The sequence below is a fragment of the Hemiscyllium ocellatum genome, chromosome 16, assembly GCF_020745735.1.
Source record: "Hemiscyllium ocellatum isolate sHemOce1 chromosome 16, sHemOce1.pat.X.cur, whole genome shotgun sequence".
NCBI classification, from domain to species: Eukaryota; Metazoa; Chordata; class Chondrichthyes; order Orectolobiformes; family Hemiscylliidae; genus Hemiscyllium; species Hemiscyllium ocellatum.
In genome coordinates, this window is record NC_083416.1 from 17683915 (window position 1) to 17710566 (window position 26652).

The following is a 26652-nucleotide window of genomic DNA, read 5'->3' on the forward strand; positions in this document are numbered from 1 at the left end:
ATATTTTGCAATCCATGGACTCGAGGAGGTGTTGGTCACAGTCAACAGGCAGGGAATTCGATTATTTCCTAGTCGAATGGCATTCATCATGTAAGGACAGCTCCATATCATCCATCGTCCAATGATCTGACAGAAAGAAGCAAGCTTAAAGATACAGCTTAAAGCTTAACTTGATACCAAACTGTCCTGGCTCCTGTTTGATTATAGCACTACACTTCACACAGCCACAGAAACAGCTCCAGCAGAGTTGCTAATGAGAAGAAGACTCTGCATCAAGTTAAACCTGATCTTTCTGGTCCTGATGGGGAGGGTGAAACGGCCTCAGGGACACCAATGCTGGACACAAGACTCCGCTAATTGAGAGAGGCAGTTAACTTCAGGGGAGCAAAGTTTGGTGTCAAAACCATGGGAATGGCCCTATATTGGTAAAAGGCATGGTTGATGCAAAGACAGGTCCTGTGATGTACAAAGTTTGGGTAGGTGAGGCTGGCCTGAACAAGCATATGGACTACATAAAAGCTTCAACCTTGCAAACAGCAGGAGCAAAAATCTGGTAAGGCTGTCAAAACCCATGGGTTCTCCCCTTCTGTTCAACATCAAAGACACCTCAGAGGATGAAACAGACATGGCAGATGTCGCAGCCTCGATGCTGTTACTGCCTGAAGATGAGATTCAGCCTATATACTCCTGGCGCAAGAGGTGGGCTATGGTCTGGTACATGCTGCCAATATCTTAGGCAGAGTTGTAGGAACCAGACCTGGTGCACAAACACCTCAGGGGAAGCTACAGAAAGCTTATGCCCCAGGACTTAAAGAGGGAAGAAAGGATGTAATGATTGCAATGTTGTCGGTCAGGTGGATATCACAGAAGATGAGTTCCTTGATTTGGGCTGTTATCCTGGTCCAATGAGGGAGTCCTGGCTGACAAATATAAACAGGAGTGCTTGGGGTTCCGCTCACTTGAGTAGCTGGCTCTGTGCTAGCTGGTTGCTATGTACATGTAAATAAAGAGTGACCTGCTGACAGGGTACCGGCCTTCGTGGAGTTATTTCAACTAACTGTTGTGGTAATGTCACTGTGCCTCAGGCATTGAATCATCATTCAAACAATGAATAAGAAATTCAATTGTGATCATTTGAGAATTAGAATTCAGCTTTACAAAATCTGGAAAAGGCAGTATTAGCAAGCATGACCAGTTTCAGAATGAAGTGGATTCCAGCTTCTCAGGGCTGTAATGGAGTGAACTGCAGATTTGCAACTCATATCCACATTCCTGCCCCACCATACAGCCACCCACCTCAGGCTCTCCTCAGTTTAGAAGCTAATGCATAATTCTATAGCTCTGAAAGCAATGAGTGCTTAAAATGAAATTGAATATCATAAATAGCAGTCCATGACAATGTATAAAATGACTCAAAATACCATAAAATCAAAAAATCTGAATGAAAATAATTGGTATTCCTTACACTAAATAAAGAAAATATTCCTGGTGTAGAGTCATGTTACAGTTAACTCAACAGGAGGCAATAAAGATACCCCTATTCCAACAAGTAAAGTTACTTTTATCCAGGTCGATAAAGTTACACCCATTCCAGGTAACAAAGTTACCCCCATTCCAGGTAATAAAGTTGTCCAAATGCCAGGTAATAAAGGTACTTCCACTCCAGGCAATATAATTATCCCAACTCCAGGTCATAAAGTTACCCAAATTCCAGATAATAGAAATACTCCTATTCCATGTAATAAAATTATCCTCATTCAAGGTAATAAAGTTACCCAAATTACAAATAATAAAGATATCTCCACTCCAGGTACAAAGTTACCCTCATTTCAGATAATTAATTGACCTGCATGCCAGGTAAAAAAAAGTTACTCGCCACTCCAAGTAATAAAGATACTCAACGTCCTGATAATAAAGAATCACAGAATCCTGACAATGCAGATTGAGGCCATTTGGCCCATCAAGTCTGCATTAATCCTCCAAAGAGCAACCATCCTATCCCTACAACCCCACATTTGCCACTGTTAATCCACCTAGCCTGCACACTATGAAGTTGCCTCCTTCCAGGTCATAAAGTTACCCAAATTCCAGGTATTAAAGATACCCCACTGCAGGTAAATAAAGATACCCAAATTCCAGGTAACAATGATACTCCCAATCCAGATATTAAAGATACCAAATTCCTGGTGTTAAAAATACCCAAACACCAGGTAATAAAGTTACTCCCACTCTTGATAATAAAGAAACCCCAACTAAAGATAATAAAGATATCCCTACCCCAGGTTAGAAATTTACCCAAATTTCAGGAAATAAAGCTCTCTTCACTTTCAGTAATAAAGATACCCATACTCTGGGTAAAAAAGATACCCAACTTTAGCAAATAAAATTGAGTCTTGAGTACCTTATTGCAGCTATCACTCTAGTGTACCTTTGAATGGAGAGCTGCCTCACAGCCTGAGTTGCTATTTCTCAGATCTATTAAATTGAGATCCATAATCTCATAGCTATAAAGTTCTCAGGCTAGTACTTTAAAAGATGCAGGAGAATTTTCCTATTGTCCCAGTTAATGTTTACTCGACTGTCAATGTTTCCCAAACTGTTTATACGGAGACTTATGCTATTATTAGAAAAGCAGAAATTGCTGGAAAAATTCAGCAGATCTGGCAGCATCTGTGAAGAGAAAGCAGAGTTTCTGGACTTGAAATCTCAATTCTGTTATGCTTATAAACCTACTGAGTTTCTCCAGCAATTTCTCCTTTTGTGTTTGATGTTCTGTAGGTCTTTGTTTTATTTAAGCTGATTACTGTCTGTTTGTAAACTGGCTGCTGCTATCCACACACCTCAACAATGACTAAACTTCATTAACCAAAAGAGAAAATGCTGGAAAATCTCAGCAGGTCTGGCAGCATCTGTAAGGAGAGAAAAGAGCTGATGTTTCGAGTCTAACTGACCCAGAGTGCATTCTGATGGCCTAGGTGCTACATTAGTCCAAGTTATTTCTCTTTTCTTTCTATTTTAACTCACCACATGGCCCATCTGTTCTTTGTTGTTGGTCAAGTTTTGGGAGTGAAAAAAGGTGTGAAAATCTTTCCTTTAAACTGTAACTTTGATAGTGTAACTGTAATTAAGATGCCCTTATTAAAAGAAAGGCAAGGATGACTAGAAAAAATAAAAATAATACCAAAATCAATATCCATATTAAAGAAGTCTTAACTTTACAGACTACATGGCCATTCAGAGTCGAGTAGATCTATTTTAAGTCCCCAAAAATGTCCTGATCTCTGTAAATAATGCATTTGTTCTGCTGTCAAGAATACAGGAAAAACCATCACCAACTTCTTATTGACGCTTTCCAACATGGGATCCTCTGCTACATCTGATGAGAAAGCAATAAAAATGGCACTGTATACTGTGTTTGCTGCATTGCATTGCTCCGTGCAGCACTCATCTGATGCACAAATGATATCAGCCAGAATCTAATCAGGAAGTGCTCTGCAACAGCTCTTTCCACTTGGGCAGTATCATGCTGTGTTTCTCAATTTCCTTTTTTGCAGAGACTGTTTGAGATAATGATCTCGTGCACACTCACCCAAAATAACCTTTAAAGTCAATGGTGTTTCTATCCATTTTAATTGGAAATGTGAGTTTATCACTGGTTCTGCAGGCAATGTAACTGTTCAACCTCTTCACCTCACATTACCAGATTTTCTTGCTCATCCAGTGATGTCACATTTTCATAGCTTCATAGACATGTGAGCTTTTTAAATCCATCTTACAGTTTCAAGATCTTCTTTGTTTTTCTATGTCTCAACTGTTCTTTGAACACTTAGTATTGCTCTGAATTACACTTCAGAAGTGCTGCTTAGTTTACCTCATTTACTCAGTCTTGGTGTTGTACTTTGGTCAGTCCTGTGGTCAGTTTCAATGCTGTTTGATTAGACCTGTGGTCAGTTTTGGTGTTGTTCTGTCAGTCTTGTGGTCAGTTTTGGTGTCATTTTGTCAATTTTGTGGTTGTTATGATATCATATTAAATGAGAACAAACTAATGAGCAAGTAGCCAGGAAATGTAGAATAGGTGACCAGAAGCCAACTCAGGCGACTGACTGTGTGGAGTTTGCACATTCTCCCTGTGTCTGCGTGGGTTTCCTTCGGGTGCACCAGTTTCCTCCCACAGTCCAAAGATGTGCAGGTTAGGTGAATTGGCCATGCTAAATTGCCTGTAGTGTTAGGTAAAGGGGTAAATGTAGGGGAATTGGGTGGGTTGCGCTTCGGCGGGTCGATGTGGACTTGTTGGGCTGAAGGGCCTGTTTCCACACTGTAAGTAATCTAATCTAATCTAATCTAATCTAAGCCATTGTGAAGTCTAGTTTGTAATGTGCAATGTGACAAAGTGCAGCTGTGTTTTCATGTAACAGTAGTTGGCACTGGAAACTTCAAAGGTAATTGTGAACCACACGTCAGGGAAAATATAACTCAGTCACTTAATCCTCCCAGAAAATGTAGTGTAGAGGATCACGTTGGAATATATGGTGTGAAACAGCATTGTTTTGGGTATCACCACCCCAGCTTGGGCAGTACAAGCGGTAGAAAGATGGCACAATCTGGGCGTACTTGGATGCAAGCTATCTAAGTATTACTTTAAGGAGATGCTCATACAAGATAACAGTACTAAAATAATGGAAATCCAAATTCACAGGAACAATATAACTTTCCAAGTTGGACTACAAACTTGGATATTGGCCTTTCATGAGGTAGAGGGATCTCAAGAACTCACTAACTTCAGACATCATTTGGAAGATACTGCTTTCAGAGACCACCCTTTGGTTAATCCATCAATTTGTTTCAGCAGTATATGGAGAAAGTATTCCTGCATACACTTTTACTGCAAATGATTCACTAATACTATGACCCAAGGAAAGGCTATCCAAAGAAGGTTCAATAGGTTGATCCTGGATATGCAGGGACTATCTTATGAAGAAAGATTCAATATGTTGGACTTGTTCTCATTAGGAATTTAGAATAATGGGACAAGACCTTAATGAAACATTTAAGACTCTTAGAGGACTTGACAGAGTAATTGTGGAAAGATTATTTTCCCTTGTGGGAAAGTCGAGGACCAGAGGACATGATCTCAGAGTAAAGATTGCAAATTAAACACATGGAGGAGGAGGAAGCTTTTTCTGTCAGAGGGTGGTCATTAAGATTATTCAAGGCTGAGAAAGACGTATTTTTAATTATTAAGGGAATCTAGAAATATGGGGATAAGGCAGGAAAGCAAATTTGAAGATTATTAGTTCAGCCATGATCTCAGTGAACGGTGAAGCAAACTCGATGGACCAAGTGACTTAATTTTGTTACTACATCCTTTGGTCTATTGTCTGACATCAGTGCTGAGTAAATGCGAAGAAGAGCATGACCAAAACCTATACTCACTAATGATAACAGGTCACCCTGTTGGAATTGTCTTCAAAAGCAAGAAATGCCTCTGAATACAAGTCAGATTAACTTTCTCAGTTCTATCAATCAAGGAATCTATCCTGAGCCAGGAAACTCCAAGTTGATGACCATGCTAGAACAATGAGGACTTGCAGAGACACCACAATATTTTGGCCTCTGAGCATTTTTATGCAAAACATTTCAAATAAAACTTCTATAAAATATCTCATTGAAGGACATTCTACAAGGATGGCAGAAGACCATGAAAGAAATAGTGTTGGAGGTTGATGCTTCTCAACATTTTAACCATAATGACCAACCTTCATAGAAGATAAAGGAGCCAGGGCAGGAAGGGAGGAGGTACTGTTCTGTAAAGGAAGTGAGAGAGGATCCATCTCATTCATCAGCATCACAATACAGCCTCAGCCTGGAACTTTATCTCAGCCAGATCTCTGACTGCTCAGAGGCCTCAATACCTCTTTCTATTTATATATTGAAGGGCTGTCAGCATCACGAGCAAGGCCAGCATTTATTGTCCACCTTTAACTGTCCTTGAGATGGACAGAGAACATGCTACTGGCTACAGTGGATGGTGGCAGACAACGGACAACCTTTCCCCATGTTGATAGCTGGTCTCACTGAGAGAAACCAGTCCTAAAAATCCACTGCAACAAAGAAAGTAAGCATCTTAACTGAGTGTAGAGTGCCAGGCTTCCCTGCTGCCAACTTGAACCCTGAGCCTTGAGCTAATCACCCCGTTTTGGTGATTTCCATTCCAGGTACTAACCCTGAGACTCTCAGTTAGCCTCAACTATTAATTCTTGGGAATGTATGTGTGGTTTGCCATTAGGCTATTAATCCCTAACAGAAACAAGAAAACTTATTCCTTTCGGTAACTAATTCTACTTTGAGAGATCTCAAGGTGCTTGACAAAGTACTATCAACTCTGACTGATATAAGTGCCCTCATAGAGGAGATAAAGCATATGTAAAAAAAATGCCCTCATGTGTTTTGTAAATCTTTATCTTTTCACCTTAAAAATATGCCTCCTCATCTTGAAATCTCCCACCCTAGGAAAAGATACATGCCATTCACCTTATCTATACTTCTAATTATTTAATGTTTGTAGTAAGATCAGCCTTCAACCTCCTATGCTCCAGTGAAAAAGGTCACAGCCTATCCTGCCTCTCCTTATAATTCAAACCCTCAATTCCCAGCAACATCCTGCTATATCTCTTTTGAACCTCCTCTAGCTTAATAATATCCTTTTTAAAACAGGGTGACCAGAACTAGACACAGTACTCCAGAAGAGGCCTCACCACTGCCCTGTACAACCTCAACATGAAATCCCAATTCCTATACTCAAGGCTCTGAGCAATGAAAGCAAACATGCGAAATGCCTTCTTAACCACTCTGTCTATATGTGATGCAAACTTCAAAGTATTATACCTGAACCCCTAGGCCTCTCTATTCTACAATACTATCCAAGGCCCTACTTTGAATTGTACAAGAGCTGCCCTTCTCATGAAGTAACATAATAATGAGTACAGAGGACACAGTCATTGAGCTTGACTACAATATCTCTGGAGGCGAAAGGGAGGACTGCAGATGCTGGAGTTCAGAGTCAAGATTAGAGTGGTGCTGGAAAAACACAGCAGGTCAGGCAGCATCTGAGGAGCAGGAAAATCGATGTTTTGGGCAGGATCCCTTCATCAGAAATGATGGACCTGTTGGGATCTGACACCAGACATGCCCCTGTAAACTCTATGTGATCACAGTGGGCCATAAGGCCTCTTACAGTAGCATAACAATTCTGTGGTTTGATGCAAAGACCATAGTGATGAACTTCTGACATCCGCTTGTAAGGCAGTTCCTCCTTTACACTTAGGCAATTAAACTTCATTGTATTGGCATTGGTCAATGCTCTTGAAAAGGATGGACAAATATTACAAACATATAACTAATTAATATATACATACCTTAATTAATATATTTGTGCACCTGAAACTCAGCAGATAATTTTATAGAAATTTTTATAAGCACTATGTAAAGTACAGAATGCATTGTTGTTGGGTTTGTGTGAATAGTGCTGTGCTATGATTTAGTAAGAACAAAATATATGAGAAGTTCAATGATTTCTTTCTCAAAAACATAGGAAACAGCAATGTATATTTAAGAGGTGGAATAAATAATTTCTCAATTCCAGTCCAAATGCAGCAGCTGAACAAATAGCTTCATAAATACATCTTGACTTTGTCCAGGTATAAAACGGGTGATCAGTGAATCGAAATCTAGTTTTTCAATTCCCTCTAGTTTCATTTCTTAGTCAATGGGAGAGATGTAATATGGCTGTTAATTTATTGCCACCCAGTTTATGCAATCAGAAAAAGTCAGGATCAATCAGTTGATAAAATAATTCAGTTGAATTGCATATTGCAACTGTGTAGGCACAAATGGAGCTGGTCCTGAGCAAGGTGACTTAATGTGACATGCTCCAATTGTCATGCACAGACTAGAAATTGTTTCATGCCAGACAACTGACAGGTAGCATTACACTGTGCCACATGTAGAACCGGTCATGATTGATTTGTATGCTACTATACAGATCCCACACTGTACCTGTGACCCTTAAATCATCTCTGGAATGTTAGGAGGATGTTAGGAGAATACAGGGTGACCTGGACAGGCGAGGTGAGTGGACGGATGCATGGCAGATGCAGTTTAATGTGGATAAATGTGTGGTTATCCACTTTGGTGGTAAGAACAGGAAGGCAGATTACTACCTAAATGGAGTCAAGTTAAGTAAAAGGGCAGTACAACGAGATCAAGGTGTTCTTGTACATCAGTCAATGAAAGCAAGCATGCAGGTACAGAAGGCAGTGAAGAAAGCTAATAACATGCTGGCCTTCATAACAAGAGGAATTGAGTATAGAAGCAAAGAGGTCCTTCTGCAGCTGTACAGGGTGCTGGTGTGACCACACATGGAGTATTGTGCACAGTTTTGGTCTCGAAATTTGAAGAAAGACATTCTGGCTATTGAGGGAATGCATCGTAGGTTCACAAGGTCAGTTCCCAGAATGGCAGGACTATCTTACGCTGAAAGCTTGGAGTGACTGGGCTTGTATACGCTTGAGTTTAGAAGGTTGAGAGGGGATCTGATTGAGATGTATAAGAGTATTAAAGGGTTGGACACTCTGGAGGCAGGAAGCATGTTTCCGCTAATAGGTGAGTCCCGAACCAGAGGACACAGTTTAAAAGTAAGGGGTAGACCACTTAGAACAGAGTTGAGGAGAAACTTTTTCACCCAGAGAGTGGTGGGTATATGGAATGCTCTGCCCCAGATGGCTGTGGAGGCCAAGTCTCTGGATACTTTCAAGAAAGAGTTGGACAGAGCTCTTAAGAATAGTAGAATCAAGGGTTATGGGGATAAGACAGGAACAAGATACTAATTGAGGATGATCAGCCATGATCATAATGAATGGTGGTGCTGGCTCAAAGGGCAGAATGGCCTACTCCTGCGCCTATTGTCTATTGTCTATTGAAGTACTTACGGCACTCGTAGTGTAGGGAACTTTTGAATGTCATTTTCAGACATGTTCTGTAAATCAAAAAAAAATTTGTTTAGAAATATCATTACTTTTAGTGTAGTTACACTTAAATCAAATATAATGAATCAATTTAAAGCAGGTGCATAAAGATATAAAGAGTGGCAAATGAAACCAGGTTAAGTTTTACGATTTTATATGAAATCTATTAAAACCTTTTGGCCTTTTTCTGCAACCTTGTTTCTGAGGGTTTGGCAATGGACATCCATTGCATTGGTCTTCATTTATTACTCAATGTACTGCAGTTGTTCGTCATTGCATACTGCAGGGTGACTGACCAGGAAACTCTCCTGCTTTTACCGTCTGGGATATTGGAAGGATTTACAAGCTGACAGCTGACTGCTAGCCAAGTTATGGCACACACTCAAGAACCCATAAGTGGGATTCAGACTTCGAGTTTCTGATTTAGAAGTTGCAATACAACACAAGACGTCACTTCTGAAACCTGATAATAGGGAAACTATTTCAAACAATACTTAAAAAGACTAGATGGAAAAGATCAGCTGGTCCATTGAGTCTATCATGTTCTGCCACGTAACTCCCATGCCTACTTGTACTGCCTTTCCAGTGGGTGCAAATTCCATGATTCTCTTTCCTCCCCTAACCCATAAACATTAATATCACCACAACGACTGCAACCTCCCTCCAAAACCAACACTCCCTCCAACTTCATCCACCAGCTACCTAAACAACAGTTCTTGGGAGTCACTGAGTCTAAAGATTATCCTGAGAGATTCCTTTCACAGCCTTTCAGTATCCTGTATCATCCACTGACTCCAAATTAAATTAACAAAGATTTCATTATTTACATTACTTTACCAGTCCATGTCTCTCCTTATTTGCAAAAATGCCTTTTTTAATGTTAAACTATTTCTATTCTTATGTGATTTACACTTTCACATGATGCCTTGTTTTGTATCTTGATACATGTAAATGTCTTAAAGGTTGCATTTAATACGCATTAAGTTTTAATAAGCACATTCAGCAATCTGTTATCAATAGGGTAGCATTAGACAAAATTTGTTAATTTCCCTTGAATATTTCTAAAGGTCTGGCCTGCACCATGGAGATTCCTGCACAGGGAGAAGCCACTTGGACCATCGTATATCAATCTTAAACAAATCCGACTGCCTTGCTCTCTGTCTCGATCTCCAGCCCTGTATCAATCACAAACTCGTTCTTCTGACCCACTCTTCCCTCATAGTTTGTTTCAAATCACAAAACTCATCCCATTGCCCTACTGCCCTGATGAAGGGCTCCTGCCCGAAACATCAATTTTCCTGCTTCTCGGATGCTGCTGACTTGCTGTGCATTTCCAGCACCACTCGAAACTTGACTCTAATCGCCAGCATCTGCGGCCCTCGCTTTCGCCTCATTGCCCTACTGTGTCCGTAGAGCTCTGTATCAATCCAAAACTAATCTCAATCTCTTTATAACCCTACCTCAATCACACACTAATCCCTTTTCTCTGCTCTCCTCACAACCCTGTATCAATCCCAAACTAATCCCACTGTCATGCTCTGTCACCACAACTCTACATCAATCCAAAACACGTGCCACTTCATCATTCATTCCCATAATCCTATATCAATCCAAAGCTCATCCCACTACCCTGCTCTCCCCACAGTCCTATGTTAATCCCAAATTAATTTCATTCCCCATTCTCACTCGCTGACCTTATTCCAGTTTCAAACTAATCCACTGAGCCACTCTTTAACCCACAGACTATATCAATCACAAACTAATGTCATTGCCCTGTACTCTCCGCATAGTTCTTTATCAATCCCCAATCATCTGGGATGTTCTGGGATTTACATATTAAAGAACCAAAATGAGCAAATCCATTCTAAAAGATGAAATATTTAATATAGGTTTATCATTTCAGTTGCATGACACTATAATCTTTTGCTATAAATTCTGTGTCTTATAGTCCTGCTTTACAACCACCTGACGAAGAAACAGCGCTTCGAAAACTAGTGCTTCCAAATTAACTATAACCTGGTATTGTATGATTTTTAATTTTGCCCACCCCAGTCCAATACTGGCACCTCCACATCATGACAAACCATTCTGACTGTCCCACTTGCTCACCATAGCTCAATCACAAACTAATACTATTGTCCTGCTCTCTCCCACAGCCCTATATCAATTGCAAACTAGCTCCAATGATTCACACTCTCTCTTTCCAAGGCTTGGTTCTAGTTCCAAATTAATCCCACCACTGGAACATCAAGGCTGCATATATGAGAATAATGCCAGGATTTGGCAATTTGAAGTGTGTGTGTGTGTGTGTGTGTGTGTGTGTGTGTGTGTGTGTGTGTGTGTGTGTGTGTGTGTGTGTCTCCTTGTGCCCCACAAAATAAAAATAAATCTTTTAAAATGGCACCTTTAATGCTCCCCCTCCCACCATACAGAGCCCTCCTTACTGCCCCATTGTGTAGGTTGTTCAGTAACTAGTAAAAAATGACTGCATTTGCGAGACCCACTTCACCAGTCATTTCTCAGTATTTCAATCAGGGTCCTAGATTCTCCTGACTTTGATATTGGCACCAATCTATAACAGTTAGACCCATCACCATAGACTCTAGGCCAGTGCCCTTCTTCTCGGAACTTGGAATGCGAACTGCTTTCTCTGCACAAATGCTGCTCGACTTGCTGAGTTTTTCAAGTAATTTCTATTATTTATTTGTTTCAGATCTCCAACATCTGCAGCTTGTTGTTTATCTTTGAGTTAGAGTCAAACCTGTCTTTTCCCAGTTTGTGCCTTTGTCATTTTGGTGTAACTTGAAAAACTATGCAAGTTTGAACTTTTCTAATCCATGGAGTAGCATGGCATTCTGGATTTAATTTTAGGGAAGCAGGATGTGTAAAATGATAACTACTGGGACAGCACCTTACTGGGTGTGATAATTAATTGGTGAAATTTAACATCATTATGGAAAAGGACAAAAACAGGATTAGAATAAAGGTTCTATCTTTGCACGGGAAGGCCGATTTTACCAACTGATACACAATTTAGTCAGACTGGACTGGAAACTGAAATACAAATATAAATCAACATCATAGAAATTGAGGCATTCAAACAGGAGATTCAAGGGGTCACAGTAAGCATTTTCCCAAAAAGAATAAAGTAGGACAGCCATAGAATGAGAAGGTGAATAGAGGGTAAGGTAAGGGGAAAAAAAGCAAATATATCTAAAACAGATTGCTATTAATTCTGCTGAAAAGCCTAGATAAGTACAGGGTGTGTCAACATGAAATTAAAAAGGAAATTAAGAAAGCAGAGAGAGGACATGGAAAAAAATAAGTAATATCAAGGAAAATCCATAGATGTTTTACAAAGTATAAGGAGTAAAAGGACAACCAAAAATAGAATAGCCCCTATTGAAGACAAAACAAGTAACCTAGAAGTGGAGGCAGAGGATGCGGGGGAAGTTCTAAATATTTTGTGGCTGTGTTCACAACACTGGAAGCTGAAGAATTTCATGAGTTGAATGAATTAGCTTCATTGTCAAAAATACTCAAATGAGTGCAATGAAAAGTTTATAAGCCACCACTTAGAGTGCTAACTTAAGTACAAAGATACCTAAGTACAGCTCCTTCAGTTACAGATTTGTTACAGTGTAACAATGTCACCAACACACAGTGCCATCTTAGGAACACAGTACCTGGGTACAATCCTTAGTTAAGAATAGAGAAACAAAGAAAAAAAGGTTACATTACAGCTGTACACAGTATAACCATAGTTCAGAAAAGCAAGTCAAAAAAATAAATATCACAGGTTCATTCAAGGACTCTCCGCAGCAGACCTGTGCATGGTGCCCCCACATGCTCTGACTGCTGGTCAGTAGGCTGAGGAATGGCAGATGGAGTTTAATTTAGATATGCAAGGTGTTGCATTTGATAAGGCACACCAGAGCAGGACCTACACAGTCAATGGTAGAACCCTACAGAGTTAGAGAACAAAAAAGTGGAGGTTCACTTCTTGCAAGTAAAGCCACAGGTAGACAGGGTGGTGAAGAAAGCTTTCAGCATTCTTGCTTTCATTGGTCAGAGCATTGAGTATAGGAGGTTAGATCAGTGTGGTGCTGGAAAAGCACAGCAGGTCAGGCAGCATCCGAAGAGCAGGAAAATCGAAGTTTCGGGCAAAAGCCCTTCATCAGGAATAGGCATTGAGTATAGGAGTTGAAAAGTTTTGTTGCAGCCGTACAAGACGTTGGTGAGACCACATTTGCAATAATATGTTCAGTTCTGGTCACCCTATTATGTCAAGGATATTATTAAGCAAGAAATAGTGCAGAAAAGATTTACTGGAAAGCTTCCTGGATTGGAAGCTTTGAGTTATAAGGAGAGGTTGGATAGGCTGGGACATCTTTTCCCTGGAGCACAAGAGATTAAGACTTGACCTTATAGATGTCTATAAAATCATGAGAGGGACAAATCAGATAGATGGGCAACAACATTTCCCCATGCCAGGGGAGTCTAAAATTAGAGGACACAGGTTTAAGGTGTGAGGGGAGAGATACAAAAGGGTCCAGAGAGGCAATTTTTTTCAAAAAGAGAGTGGTGAGTGTCTGAAATGGGCTGCCAAAGGTAATGAATGAAGCAAGTACAATTTTGTCACTTAAGGTATGATGGGAAGGATGTTAAATTGTGAAAACTGGGTGGCCTGGGCAAGTTGGGCCTAAAGGCCTGTTTCTGTGCTGTAGACCTCTATGCCTCTCTGACATTAGTGCAAAAGATAAGGCTGAAGCATTTACAACAATTTTCAGCCAGAAGCACCAAGTGGATAATTCACCTCGGCCTCCTCCAGTGGTCTCCAGCATCACAGATGCCAGTCTTCAGCCAATTTGATTCATTTCATATGATATAAGAAGCGGTTGGAGGCACTGGATACTGCAAAGGCTATAGGCCCTACAACATTCCAGCAATAGCACTGAAGACTTGTGCTTCAGAACTTGCTGTACCCCTAGCCAAGCTGTTCCTCTAAGTTATAACACTGGCATCTCCCTGATAATGCAGAAAATTGCCCAAGTATGTCCTGTACACAGAAATCAGGACAAATCCTACCCAGCCAATTACCACACCATCAGTCTACACTCAATTGCCTGTCAAGTAATGGAAGGTATCATTAACAGTGCTATCAAGCAGCACCTGCTCAGCAATAACCTACTCAGTGGCACACAGTTTCTGCCATGACCAGTCAGCTCCTGACATCATTACAGCCTTAGTTAAAATATGGACAAAAGAGCTGAATTCCAGAGGTGAGGTGAGAGTGACAGCCCTTGACACCTAGGCTGTATTCAACCATATATGGCATTAATATGCCTCAGCAAAGCTGGAATCAGTGGGAATCAGTGGGCTCTCATTGTTGGAGTTAGACCTGGCTTGAAGGAAGATGGTTGAGGTTGTTGGAGGTCAGTCATCTCAACTTCAAGACACCTCTGCAGCAGTTCCTTAGGGTAGTGTGCTCATCCCAATCATCTTCAACAGCTTCATCAATGACCTTCTCTCCATCATATGGTCAGAGGTGGGGATGTTTGTTGATGATAGTACAATCATCAGTGGCTTTCACAACTCCCTAGATATTGAAACTGTCCATGTTTAAATGAAACAAGACTTGGACAATATCCAGGCTTGGATTTCAAGTGTCATACAAACAATGACCATCCCCAAAAATGGACAGGCAATCAAACACCTTCCCTTGATATTCGGTGGTATTGCCATCATTGAATTCCTCACTATCAACATCCTGCGGATTACCATTGACCAAAAGTCAACTGGACTCATCATATAAACAAAGTGCCTGCAAGGGCAGATCAGACGCAAGGAATACAGCAATGGGTCACTCACCTCCTGACTCCCCAAAGCCTGTCCACCATCTACGTGGCGCAAGTTAGGAGTGTTGATGAATACTCACACCATCCTGGATGAGTGTAGCTCCAACAATGCTAAAGAAGCTTGGTACCTTCCCAATAAGTATCAAGATTAGACTGGTGCTGGAAAAGCACAGCAGGTCAAGCAGCATCCAAGGAGCAGGAAAATCGATGTTTCAGACCAAAGCCCTTCATCAGACATGAGGCAGTGGGCCTCTGGGGTGGAGTGATAAATGGGAGGAGGAGAAGGTAACTAAAAATGCAATAGGTGGAGGGAGGTGGGGGCTGAAGGAGAGGATGACGGAGTGGATAGGTGGGAAGGAAGATTGGCAGGTAGAACAGGTCATGAGGATGGCACTGAGCTGGCAGGTTGGAACTGGGGTAAGGTGTGGGGATGGGAAATTAGGAAACTGGTGAAGTCCACATTGATGCCCTGGGGTTGAAGTGTTCTGAGACGGAAGATGAGGCGCTCTTCCTCTAGGCGTCAGGTGGTGTGGGAGTGGCGATGGAGCAGGTGCAGGACCTGCATGTCCTCAGCAGAGTGGGAGTGGGAGTTGAAATGTTCAGCCACTGGGCGGTGGGGTTGATTGGTGCGGGTGTCCCGGAGATGTTCCCTAAAGTGCTCTACGAGAAGGCGTCCAGTCTCCCCAATGTATAGGAGACCACATTAGGAGCAAGGATACAATAAATCACAGTTGGGAATGTGCAGGTGAAATTTTGTTGGATGTAGAAAGCTCCTTTGGGGCCTTGGATGGAGGTGAAGGGGGAGGTGTGGGCGCAGGTTTTGCAATTCTTGCGGTGGCAGGGGAAGGTGCCAGGAGGGGAGGGTGGGTTGTTGGGGGGCATGGACCTGACCAGGTAGTCACGGAGGGAACGGTCTTTGCTGAAAGTGGATAGGGGTGGGGAGGGAAATATATCCTTGGTGGTGGGGTACGTTTGTAGATGGTGGAAATATCAGCAGATGATACGGTTTATGCAGAGGTTGGTGGGGTGGAAGGTGAGGACAAGGGGGGTTCTGTCCTAGTTGCGGTTGGAGGGGTAGGGTTTGAAGGTGGACGTGCGGGACGTGGATGAGATGGGTTGGAGGACATCTTCAACCACGTGTGGGGAAATTATGGTCTTTAAACAACCACATCCACAACCATCCACTCCCTCCACCACTGACAATCAGTTGCAACAAGGTGTACTATCTACAAAATGCACTGCAGAAATTCACCCAAGATTGTTAGACCCACAACCACTTCCATTTAGAAGGGCAAGCACAATAGATACATGGAAAACCTCTACCTATAAGTTCCGCTCCAAGCTACTCACCAGCCTGCCTTGGAAATATATTGCTGATCTTTCATTGTCACTGTTCCAAATTCTGTCCCTAATGGCATTATGGATCTACCTACATAATGTGGATTGCAGTAGTTCATGAAAATCTTACCAACACTTTCTCAAATACAACGAGGAACAGACAATAAATGCTGGTCGAGCCAGCGATGCCCTAGTTCCATGACAGAATAAAACAAATTGTCATCTTTTTCAGCAATGAATTGATGTACAACAAGAGCAAATTGTAAAGTATATTCGTTAAGAATTAGAATCCCTACAGTGTGGAAACAGGCCCCTCAGCTCAACAAGTCCACACTGACCCTCCGAAAAGTAACCCACCCAGACCCTACATTTACTCCTGACCAATGCACCTAACGCCATGGACAATTTAGCACGGCCAATCCACTTAACCTCCACATCTTTGGATTGTAGGAGGAAACCAGAACACCCAGAGGTAACCCACACAGACACGGGGAGAATGTGCAAACTCCACACAGTCACTGGAGGTCCACTAAGCCACCATGCCATCCCAAAAGTATTCCACCAAAAGTACAATCTAGCCAAATGGCAACTCATAACATCACCCAGATGAGTTAATTTTCATACATACATCAACTTTTACCATCTCAGACATTTTGATATTAATTAATCATTTTTGAAGGAAATATCTAGAGGTCTGGATTTGCAGCAGTTGTCAAAGAACAATCACAAGTTAAAAAGCTATTTGAATTTGTCTTCACCAACCTACCTACTGAAGATGTATCTGTCCATGTCTGCATTGATAGGGATGACCTCCCAATCTTTTGTACAACAAAGTCTCATTTTCATATTGAGAACATCTTTTATCGTTTTATTTGGCACTATTATCACGTTAAATGGGATTGATTTTGAACATATCTAGTAACTCAAAACTGAGTATCCATGAGGTACTGTGAGCCTTCAATAGCAGCAGAATCATGCTCCAACATATACTCCAACCTTGTGGCCTGGCATATTCCTACTCGAGTATTACTGTTAAGCCAGGGGATCATTCCTAGTTCAATGGAGAGTGCGGGAAGGCATGCCAAGAGCAGCACGAGGCATGCCTAAAAATGAGATATCAAATTGGTCAAGCGACAAGAACTACTGTGCCAAACAGTACAAACAGCAAGTGATTAACCAAGCTAAAACATCTCAGATCTAATACAAAGGTATTCGCCAAAAACGCGGGTATACAAGGTATTCGCCAAAAACGGATACCCGCGCAACTTTATCAACAGATGCCTAAGAGATAGACCACGGAACGAGGACATGCCACAACCAAAAGGACTAGCCACACTACCATACATCAGGAGCGTTTCAGAACTGACAGCCAGACTACTGTGACCCCTAGGACTCATAACGTCACACAAACCAACAGCCATGCTCAGACAACAACTTACTAGAACAAAGGAGCCAATACCCAACATGAGCAAAACTAATGTAGTTTATAAAATACCATGCAAGGACTGCACAAAACACTATATAGGACAAACAGGAAGACAGCTAACAATCCGCATACATGAACACCAACTAGCCACGAAACGACACGACCAGCTATCCCTAGTAGCCACACACTCAGACAACAAGCAACATGAATTCGACTGGGAAAACACTACTATCATAGGGCAAGCCAGACAGAGAACAGCCAGGGAATTCCTAGAGGCATGGCATTCATCCACAAACTCCATCAACAGACACATCGACCTGGACCCAATATACCAATCACTACAGCGGACAGCTGAAACTGACACCCGGAAGCGGCAAGGACAGACCACTATAAATGTCGGAAGAAACATCAAAGAAGCGCTTCGCAGGAGGCTCCGGAGCACTGATGATGTCCCCTAGCCAGGGGACGAAACGTTTGCAACAAAAACTTCCAGCTCGGCGAACAGAACCACTACAACAAGCACCCGAGCTACAAATCTTCGCACAAACTTTGGACAATCTATTTTAGTCTCCTCCTGAGGTCCCCAGCATCATAGATGCCAGTCTTCAGCCAATTCGATTCACTTCACATGATATCAAGAAATAGCTGACAGCAACAAATATTGTAGTTTATTGGCTTTGACAACATCTCAGCAATAGTACTTCTGTTCCAGGACTAACTTTACCTGAGATTAGCTGTTCCAGTTTGGCTATAATACTGGCACCTACCAGACAATGGATAAACTTGTCCAGGTATATCCTGCATACAAAAATCTGGGCAAATCAACCCAGTCTGTTCCTTCCCCATTAGTTTATTCTTGATCATCAAAGTGATCAAAGGTGTCATCTACAGTGCTATCAAATGGTATTTACATAGCAGTAATGTGCTCACTGACAACCAGTTTGGGTTCCACCAAGGCCACTCAGCTCCTGACCTCACTCACAGCCTTGGTCCAAGAACGAAGATTGCAGAATTGAAGCAAAAGTGACATCCCTTGAAAGCAAGGCTGCAATTGACAGAATGTGGTATCATGGAGACCAAGCAAAACTTCCCCAATTAATAATTGGGAAAAACCATTCATTAGTTGGAATCATATTTGATACAGTGAAAAATGGTTATGGTTGTTGGAGGTCAGTTATCTCAGTTCCAGGACATCTCTGCAGAGTACTCTGCATCTTCAATGTAGTACCCTTGGCCCAACCATTTTCAACTGCTTCATCATTGACTTTCCCTCCATCATTAGGTCAGATGTGGGGATATTTGCTGATGATTATACAACCTTCAGTATCATTCACTTCTCCTCAGTTACTGAAACCGAGCTGTCTCTATATGCAGCAAGACCTCAGATTTCCTCGAAGTTTTGATTTGTGGGATAAAGGGCTGCAGAGATGGAAAAGGCACAGATCTTCCACCTTACATTCTTGCATGTTGCATGTTCCGAGCCCAGAATGATACATTCATGCTACACAACTAGCAGGAAATGACCATCACCAAGAGAAAATCTAAAGTTCATCCCTTGATATTCAGTGGCATTACAATTATCAACAGTATACTGGGAGTTACCATCGACTAGAAACTGAAATGAATCAGATATATAAACAAAGTGGTTACAAAATCAAATTAGAGGCTGGAATATCTATATAAAGCAATTCACCTCTAACTCTCTAAATCCTATCCACCATCTACGAGGGGTGCAATCAAATGCTCCCCACTTGACTGAGCTCAAGAAGCCTGGTACTATTCAGGGAAAGGCAAGCCTGCTTGATCAATGACCTGTGCTTCACATTCACCTTTCACGTTCTCCACCACTGATAGCCAATGACAACTGAGTGCATTATCTACAGGTTGCACTGCAGCAACTTACCAATGCTCCTTCAATAATAACTTCGAAACCTATGACCTGTAGCATGTAGATGGACAAGGGCAGAAGATACATGGGAGTTGTAACTTCCTGCAAGTGCCCTCCAAGCCATACATCATTGTGACTTGGGAATATTACATGTTCCTTCAGTGTTGCTGGTCAAAATCCCTTCCACGAGGGCCTATGGTTCAAGAAGGTGGATCATCAAAGATAATTAAAGATGGACAATAAATGATAGCTATGATGGAGATTCCCATATTCCCAAGGATTAATAAAAGAAGCAGGGTAATGAGGCACTGCAGCTGTACATTTTAGTTAAAAGTAACAACAGCATGACGACCATTCAATAAAATAGATGTGAGCTCCCAAAGCTATTTCTAAAGATTACCAAAAAGCCTAGGAGTAGGAGAAGACCATTCATCCCTTTCAGCTTACTCCATCATCCAATCTCTACCTTAACTCCATTTACCTGTCTTTGATCCATCTTCCTTTGATACACTTACATAACACAAATGCATTCATCTCAGTCTCTCATTTTAATGAGTTTCACTTTCCAATACTGTATATCTATGTCTATCTGCATGTCTAGCTGCCTGAGAAAGGAATGGGGGCTCCTAAAGCTTGCGGTTTCAAATAAAGTTGTTGGACAATAACCATGCGTTGTGAGATTTTTGACTTTGCATTTTTAATGTGAAATACTGAAATTGAAAAGTGTATGCAGGGCTGTGGCGCAGGAAGTAATATTCATAAATGGAAGTTTGTATTGTAGATAGTTTGCAACGAGGAATCAGATTTTGCTGTTTGGTGCATTTCTGACTGGATTACTTTCCTGTGTCAGCAGTTTATCGTAATATTTCATCTTACTCTTTTTTTTATCAGTCATGTGGAAGACAAAGATTAGCTTTCTTTTCTCGTGCATATTTTTACTGGACTTTATTCCTTTGTGAGCTTAATGCTCCATTGAAATGTGCAAGGAAATGAGGTGCAAAGCTAAAAGATTTGTGCCTATCCATCTCAGCAGACTTTATCCTTCAGATTCAAAATCAAAACTTTGCTGTTACACCTCAGGAAATCTGACAGTAAATCTGTACTTTTGATGTCTTTCAGGTTGAGTTTTGAAGTAAGAATCTTTTCAAGCCTAATCTTTATCGTTGAGTGCATTGAGTGTGTAACATTCAGTAAGCCTAAACATGGTACTGTCCTAATTTTCTGTGAATCTTCTTATGGACCAGCAGTACACAGGTGATGGGTGTTGTTCAGAGTCTATGTAGAGTTGATGGTGTGGACTACCACAGAGGGCAGGTCAGTGGTTGTAAACTGCAGTGGAAGAGTAGTCAGCTAGTGAAGGTGATGAAAGGACAAGCCTTCTCCCCAGACAGAAAACAGCAATCCTCTTGCCTGGTCCCTCCGTAATTTTAATAATCCCCATAATTTTTCCAAATCTTCATGTTAGCAATCCTGCCCTCTCACAGCCTACCACCACCAGGACCCCACCACCAGAGATATATTTTGCTCCCAACCCCTATCAACCCTCCGTAAAGACCGTCCCTTCCGCGACTACCTGGTCAGGTCCACACCCCCTCACAACCCTCCTGGACCTTCCCCTGCCTCCGCAGGAATTGCAAAACCTGTGCCCACACCTTCCCCCTCACCCCAAAGGAGCCTTCCACATCCATCAAAGTTCCATCTGCACTTCCACACATGTCATTTACTGCATACGTCATTCCTGATGCGGTCTCCTCTACATTGGGGAGACTGGATGTCTACTCGCTGAGCGCTTCAGAGAACATCTCTGGGACACCCGCATCAATCAACCCTACCGCTCCATGGTTGAACATTTCAACTCATCCTCCCACTCTGCCAAGGATATTGCAGGTTCTGGGCCTCCTCCATTGCCACTCCCTCACCACCTGACGCCTGGAGGGAGAACCCTCATCTTCCGTCTCTGGACCCTTCAATCCCATGGCATCAATGAGTACTTCACCGGTTTCCCCATTTCCCCTCCTCCCGTCTTCCCCTAGTTCCAACCCAACCTGTCCCATCTGTCAATCTTCCTTCCCACGTATTTCCTCCACCCTCTTCTCTGACATATCACCATTACCCCCACCTCTTTCCACCTATTGCACTCTCAGCTACCTTCCCCCTAGCCCCACCCCTCTCCCATTTATCTCTCCACCCACTAGATGCCCAGCCTCATTCCTGATGAAGGGCTTTTGCCCAAAACATCAATTTTTCTGCTCCTCAGACGCTGCCTGACCTGCTGTGCTTTTCCAACACCACTCTAACCTTGACTCTCACAGCTTTCATCCAGTCCCACTGATGAAACACCTGCAATAATATGGCTCCAACCATTCCTATACTATTGACTTTACAAAGGGTAACTAGAAGCCTTGCCACGGATGGAATACAATTTTCAGGCTATCAGAAGCGTTCCAAAAACAAGCCATAAAAACTTACCAGAAATCTCTGCCCAGTAATACTGTTCTTTTTAACAACTTTTTCACAGTCCTTCCAATCCAGCTGTTGAACACAAACACAGAGGGAACATTAGATTTCATGTATTTCAAAATAATACAGGAACCAAGAAATTCATTCAGCTGCTGTCACCTGTACCTCTACTGGTAGCACTCTTGCCCCTCAGTTGGAATGTTTGTGGTTTTAAGTAAATAATCTGTGCTGGGGAATTGAGGTAGTGCTGCCCTATCAGTTGATTCAGGTGGATGTAAAGTCTTTCATGGCACTATTTTGACAGATAACAGGGGGATTCTCCTAACATCGTGGACAGTGTTTATCTTTCAAGCAACATGAACAAAGCAAGTGATATCGTTCTTGTCACAACGCTGATTGTGGGATTTTACACTACAGAAATTGTATGTTACAACTATGACTGCATATTGAAGATATTTAATTGTCTGCAAAGTGGGTTTGTGTATCCTGAGGATGGGAAAGATATGATTTAAATGCAAGTCCCTTTTCCTTAAGATTATTTCATCAGATGTTGATCTTAAAAGAGTCAGTGCCTTCGAAGGGGGTGATAAATTGCTGACAGAAGAATAAGGACTTTTACATTTAATGAATTCCACCATTCCTTCAGTTTGCAGAGTGTAAGTTTATTTCTAATGAACAGATTCTCACTATAAAGAGGAAGCTTATCAATACAAAATACGAAACTCCATCTGGCTATGGCAAACACAGAGGCAGTGAGAGGCAATGACATAGAACAATCTGGGAGATGGAAATGACATTGGGAGGAAAAGGCTGAGAAGAAAGGCGTCAAATGTTTGCGGTCACCTGAAAAGGTGGAGGAGATTTCTACGAGGTTTTTTTCCCTCTACCAGTGGATCTTCAGCCTACCTGTCATGTAGCAGGTGTGGGAAGTGGCTGTCAGCAAGTCAGACCTGAGGGTATATTGCACACAAAAACAGAAATTGCTGGAAAATCTCAGCAGGTCTGGCAGCATCTGTAGAGAGAAATCAGAGTTGATGTTTTGGGTCCAGTGACCCTTCTTCAGGACTGTGATTATAATAACTGGGAAACAGGGACCTTTCTTTCACCCAATATAGACAGCACAGAGCCAGTGAAGGAGGGAACTGAGGGGAAAGTAGGGGGAAAGGTTGGCTGTGTAAGAAATGCTCAGAGTGGATCCAGACTTGGTAGTGGTTTGGTGTTGTGGGAATAGTGAAAGGCATGGCTGAGGATTCTGGTGATGAGATTACAGGCCATATTACAAAAGTCTCCTCCACTCACCCCCACCCCCACCTTTTCTTCATTGTGATCCCTGGGCATGAAGGAAGAGAAGGGTGCTCTGAGAGAGGAGCATAGTCATGCGTTGACACTGCAGAGCATAGATAATGCAATAATGCAGTAAACTGGTATACAGGCTTTTATGTAATATATAAATGATCATTGAAAATTGATTTTTTATATTGAACATGCCTATCAACAAAAGGAGCTCTGTATTTATTATATCATTGTAACTGCTTGATTTGTTTGTAGAAGATTGCAGTGGAAATTGGTTAGAATAACACTTGACTTTACAAGTTCAATTATGAGGTCAGGTTGTAAACAGTAACCCTTTGATTTTAAATTTTAGACTGTCGAGAGCTGTGTTGATCTAAATATTTAAAAACAATAAAGAGATTCAACAGAGAATGTATAAAAAAGGATTGATTATAGGTGGGGGCATCAAGAAAAAGGGAGCACAATGTTAATATTACAGTCAAACCAAGTAGAGTAAAATCAGAAGTTATGTTTTGGAAAGAGGTGTTACTGGAAATCTTGCTCATTTAAAAGGTTGCAAATACTAATAGAAACTTTCAAGGGAAGAATGAGTAGATTTTTGTTGGACAAAGATAACAAGAGATTGGAGAAAAGTTGAGAGTGTGAAGTTGGGGAACAGCTAAGCTATGAACGAAGTGAATGGCAGAATATACTTGAGGGGCTGAATGTTGTAGTGATTGGAAATGTGAGCTTGCTGATTGAGAATGTTAACCTGGTCCATTCAGGCAGTCGTGGTGACAGGTCATGCTCACTCTTGAAGCCAGCTCTGACTTGACTGGGTCAGTGTCATGTACTGTACCTGAGTAAATAAGGGTGACGTGGTGACAGGAAAACAGCCATCGTGGAGTTCCTTCAAATGTTTTCCTTCTGTTGCTATGTTACCCTGGATCTGTGTTATTACAACAGTCTTTTGTCTGCTAATTTTATGGTAACAACAAATAACATTTATATATCACCTAGGAAAAATGCATCAAGATGGTTCATAGAAGCTTCATCTGGCAAAATATGGTGCCTTAATTGGCATGATGCTTTAGGAAGTGAAATAAGTGTTGACGCACAATATTTTGTGGAAGAAATTCCAGAATATGGGGCCTAGGATCCGTAAGACATGGCTGTCAATTGTGGGGCAAAGGGAAGAGGGATGGACAAAGAGGTGGAGTTAAAGAACTGACGAGTGCAGGAATAGGTTAAAAGGGTGAAAGATAGCGTGGAGATAGGGAGTCAACAGTCCATTAAAAGTTTTAAATGTAAGGTTGACAATTTTAAATTGTTAGGGCATTGGGAGCTACAGATGGATATGATGAATGAACAGTGTGTGGAATAACATGCAGACATCAAAGTTTTGGGATCATGTGAAGTTAATGGGGGTCAGAAAGAGGCTTGATCAGGAAGATCTTGGAATAGTTCATTGTGGAGATTATGAATGAGAATTTCAGTGACAAATGGGTGTGGCAGAGGCAGAGGTGAAAAATATTAATGAGAAAGTGCATAAATTTTGTTATGGAGAGCAGGTGTGATTGGTAGCTCAGCTCAGAGTGAAATAGGGCACCAAGGTCTGGTTCAGTATGAAGTAATGGCCAAGGAGGAACAATGGAATCAACAGCTCAGGAATGGGATTTGTTGGTGGACCATTTTCTGAGGAAAGTATAGTTCATTGAGATGCCTGAGTAGGAAGATTGAATGTGATGGTGGAGAGGTGGAGCTATATGTTCTATTCACAACAAACTGACTTTATGTAAAAAAAAAGGCCTAATTTTATCATGTGAGTGAGTGAGTTAAAATCAGACCCCATAAGTCTTTGGCTAATATTACCAAGGGTCAGAAGATGAAGAAGGAACCCCATGACAGACCTCCAGATGTAATGCAGGAGCAGGAAGACTAGTTATTTCTGGAGATACCCTGACTACAATTGAATAGGAGAGGGCAGAACATTTCCAGGATACCCGCAATAATCAACCCCGCTGCCCCGTGGCCGAACATTTCAACTCCCCCTTTCACTCTGCCGGAGACACACAGGTCCTGGGCCTCCTCCATCACCACTCCCTTAACACCCAACGCCTGGAAGAAGAACACTTCATCTTCTGCCTCGGAACCCTTCAATCCCAGGGCACCAATGTGGACTTCACCGGTTTCTTCATTTCCCCTTTGTCTACTTTACCCCAGCTCCCACTTTCCACTCAACACCATCCTCATGACCTGTCACACCTATCTGCTCCACCCTTCCCTCTGATCTATCAACTTCACCCCTACTTCCATCCACCTATTGCACTCTCAACTACCTTCTCCCCAGCCCCACCTCCATTTATCTCTCCACTGCCCAACTACCTTCTCCCCAGCCCCACCTCCATTTATCTCTCCACTGCCTAGGCTTCCAGCCTCATTCCTGATGAAGGGCTTTTGCCTGAAACATCAAATTTCCTGTTCCTCGGACACTGTCTGACCTGCTGTGTTTTTCCAGCACTAATCTTGACACCAAGTAAGAGTAAGCTGACTCTGGAGAGGGGGTATTGACAGTTTGTTGTAGCTCATCATGGCAATGGTTGTAGAAATGTCCTGGAGGACAAAGAAAGATTATTTATGATGACCACAGTCATTGTAGGGGATGTGGTTCATGACTTTGAAAGAGGAAATTGGATGGGGATAGGGATGAGGTGCTGCAGGACACTGAAAGCATGGGTTCAAATCAACCAAGACAGCTGGTATAACTTAAACTTACATAATAAAATCTGGAATTGAAATTTAGTCTAATTAATGGTGAGCATGACACTGTTATTGACTACTCTATAAATTTATCTAGTTTACTAATGTCCTTGGGGAAGGAAAACTACTATCCTTACTTGGATTGACCTACATGTGACTCCAGACTATACCAATATGGTTAACTCTGAGCTTCCCTCAGCAATGGCGTAGCAAGCCAGTTACTTCAAAGAAATTAGAAATGGGCATTAAGTCCATGTCTCAACAATCTGCCTCTCTCCCATGAAAGAATAACGAAAGAAGGCTTTCCCTATGACCATGTGAATTAGTAAGGCTAAGAGAGTAGTCATAAAAATGAGTTGGATGGTTTATAGGGAGGAAGAGGTCAAGCAATGAGAGTAGGTCAGCAATATTCAAGGAGGGATGACAAGGAGAGTTGAGAAAGATGTTGTAATTGAAGATAACTTCAGAAACTGAAGGAGGGAACCTAGGAAATAGATTAATGGATGTAATGGAACAAATATTAGGCAGATAGCTCAATCCGAAAAGACTGGATGGGAGATTTTCTAGAGAATTTGGGTAGGTTCATTCTGTTTACATGAACAGATGTCTGGTCTATCCATCTCTGAC

At 41.8% G+C, this 26652-nt stretch overlaps 1 protein-coding gene across 1 annotated transcript in view; it reads right to left on the bottom strand.

Annotated features, from left to right (window-relative positions):
- The window catches only part of lcp2a (lymphocyte cytosolic protein 2a), a 174026-nt gene that overhangs the window by 144015 nt on the left and 3359 nt on the right, over positions 1 to 26652 (bottom strand). The window contains exons 3-4 of the mRNA XM_060837487.1: positions 22003 to 22065; positions 8988 to 9034 (exon numbers count right to left, since the gene is read on the bottom strand). Coding sequence (XP_060693470.1) covers positions 8988 to 9034; positions 22003 to 22065 — 110 coding nt within the window. The remainder of the gene's footprint in view (positions 1 to 8987; positions 9035 to 22002; positions 22066 to 26652) is intronic.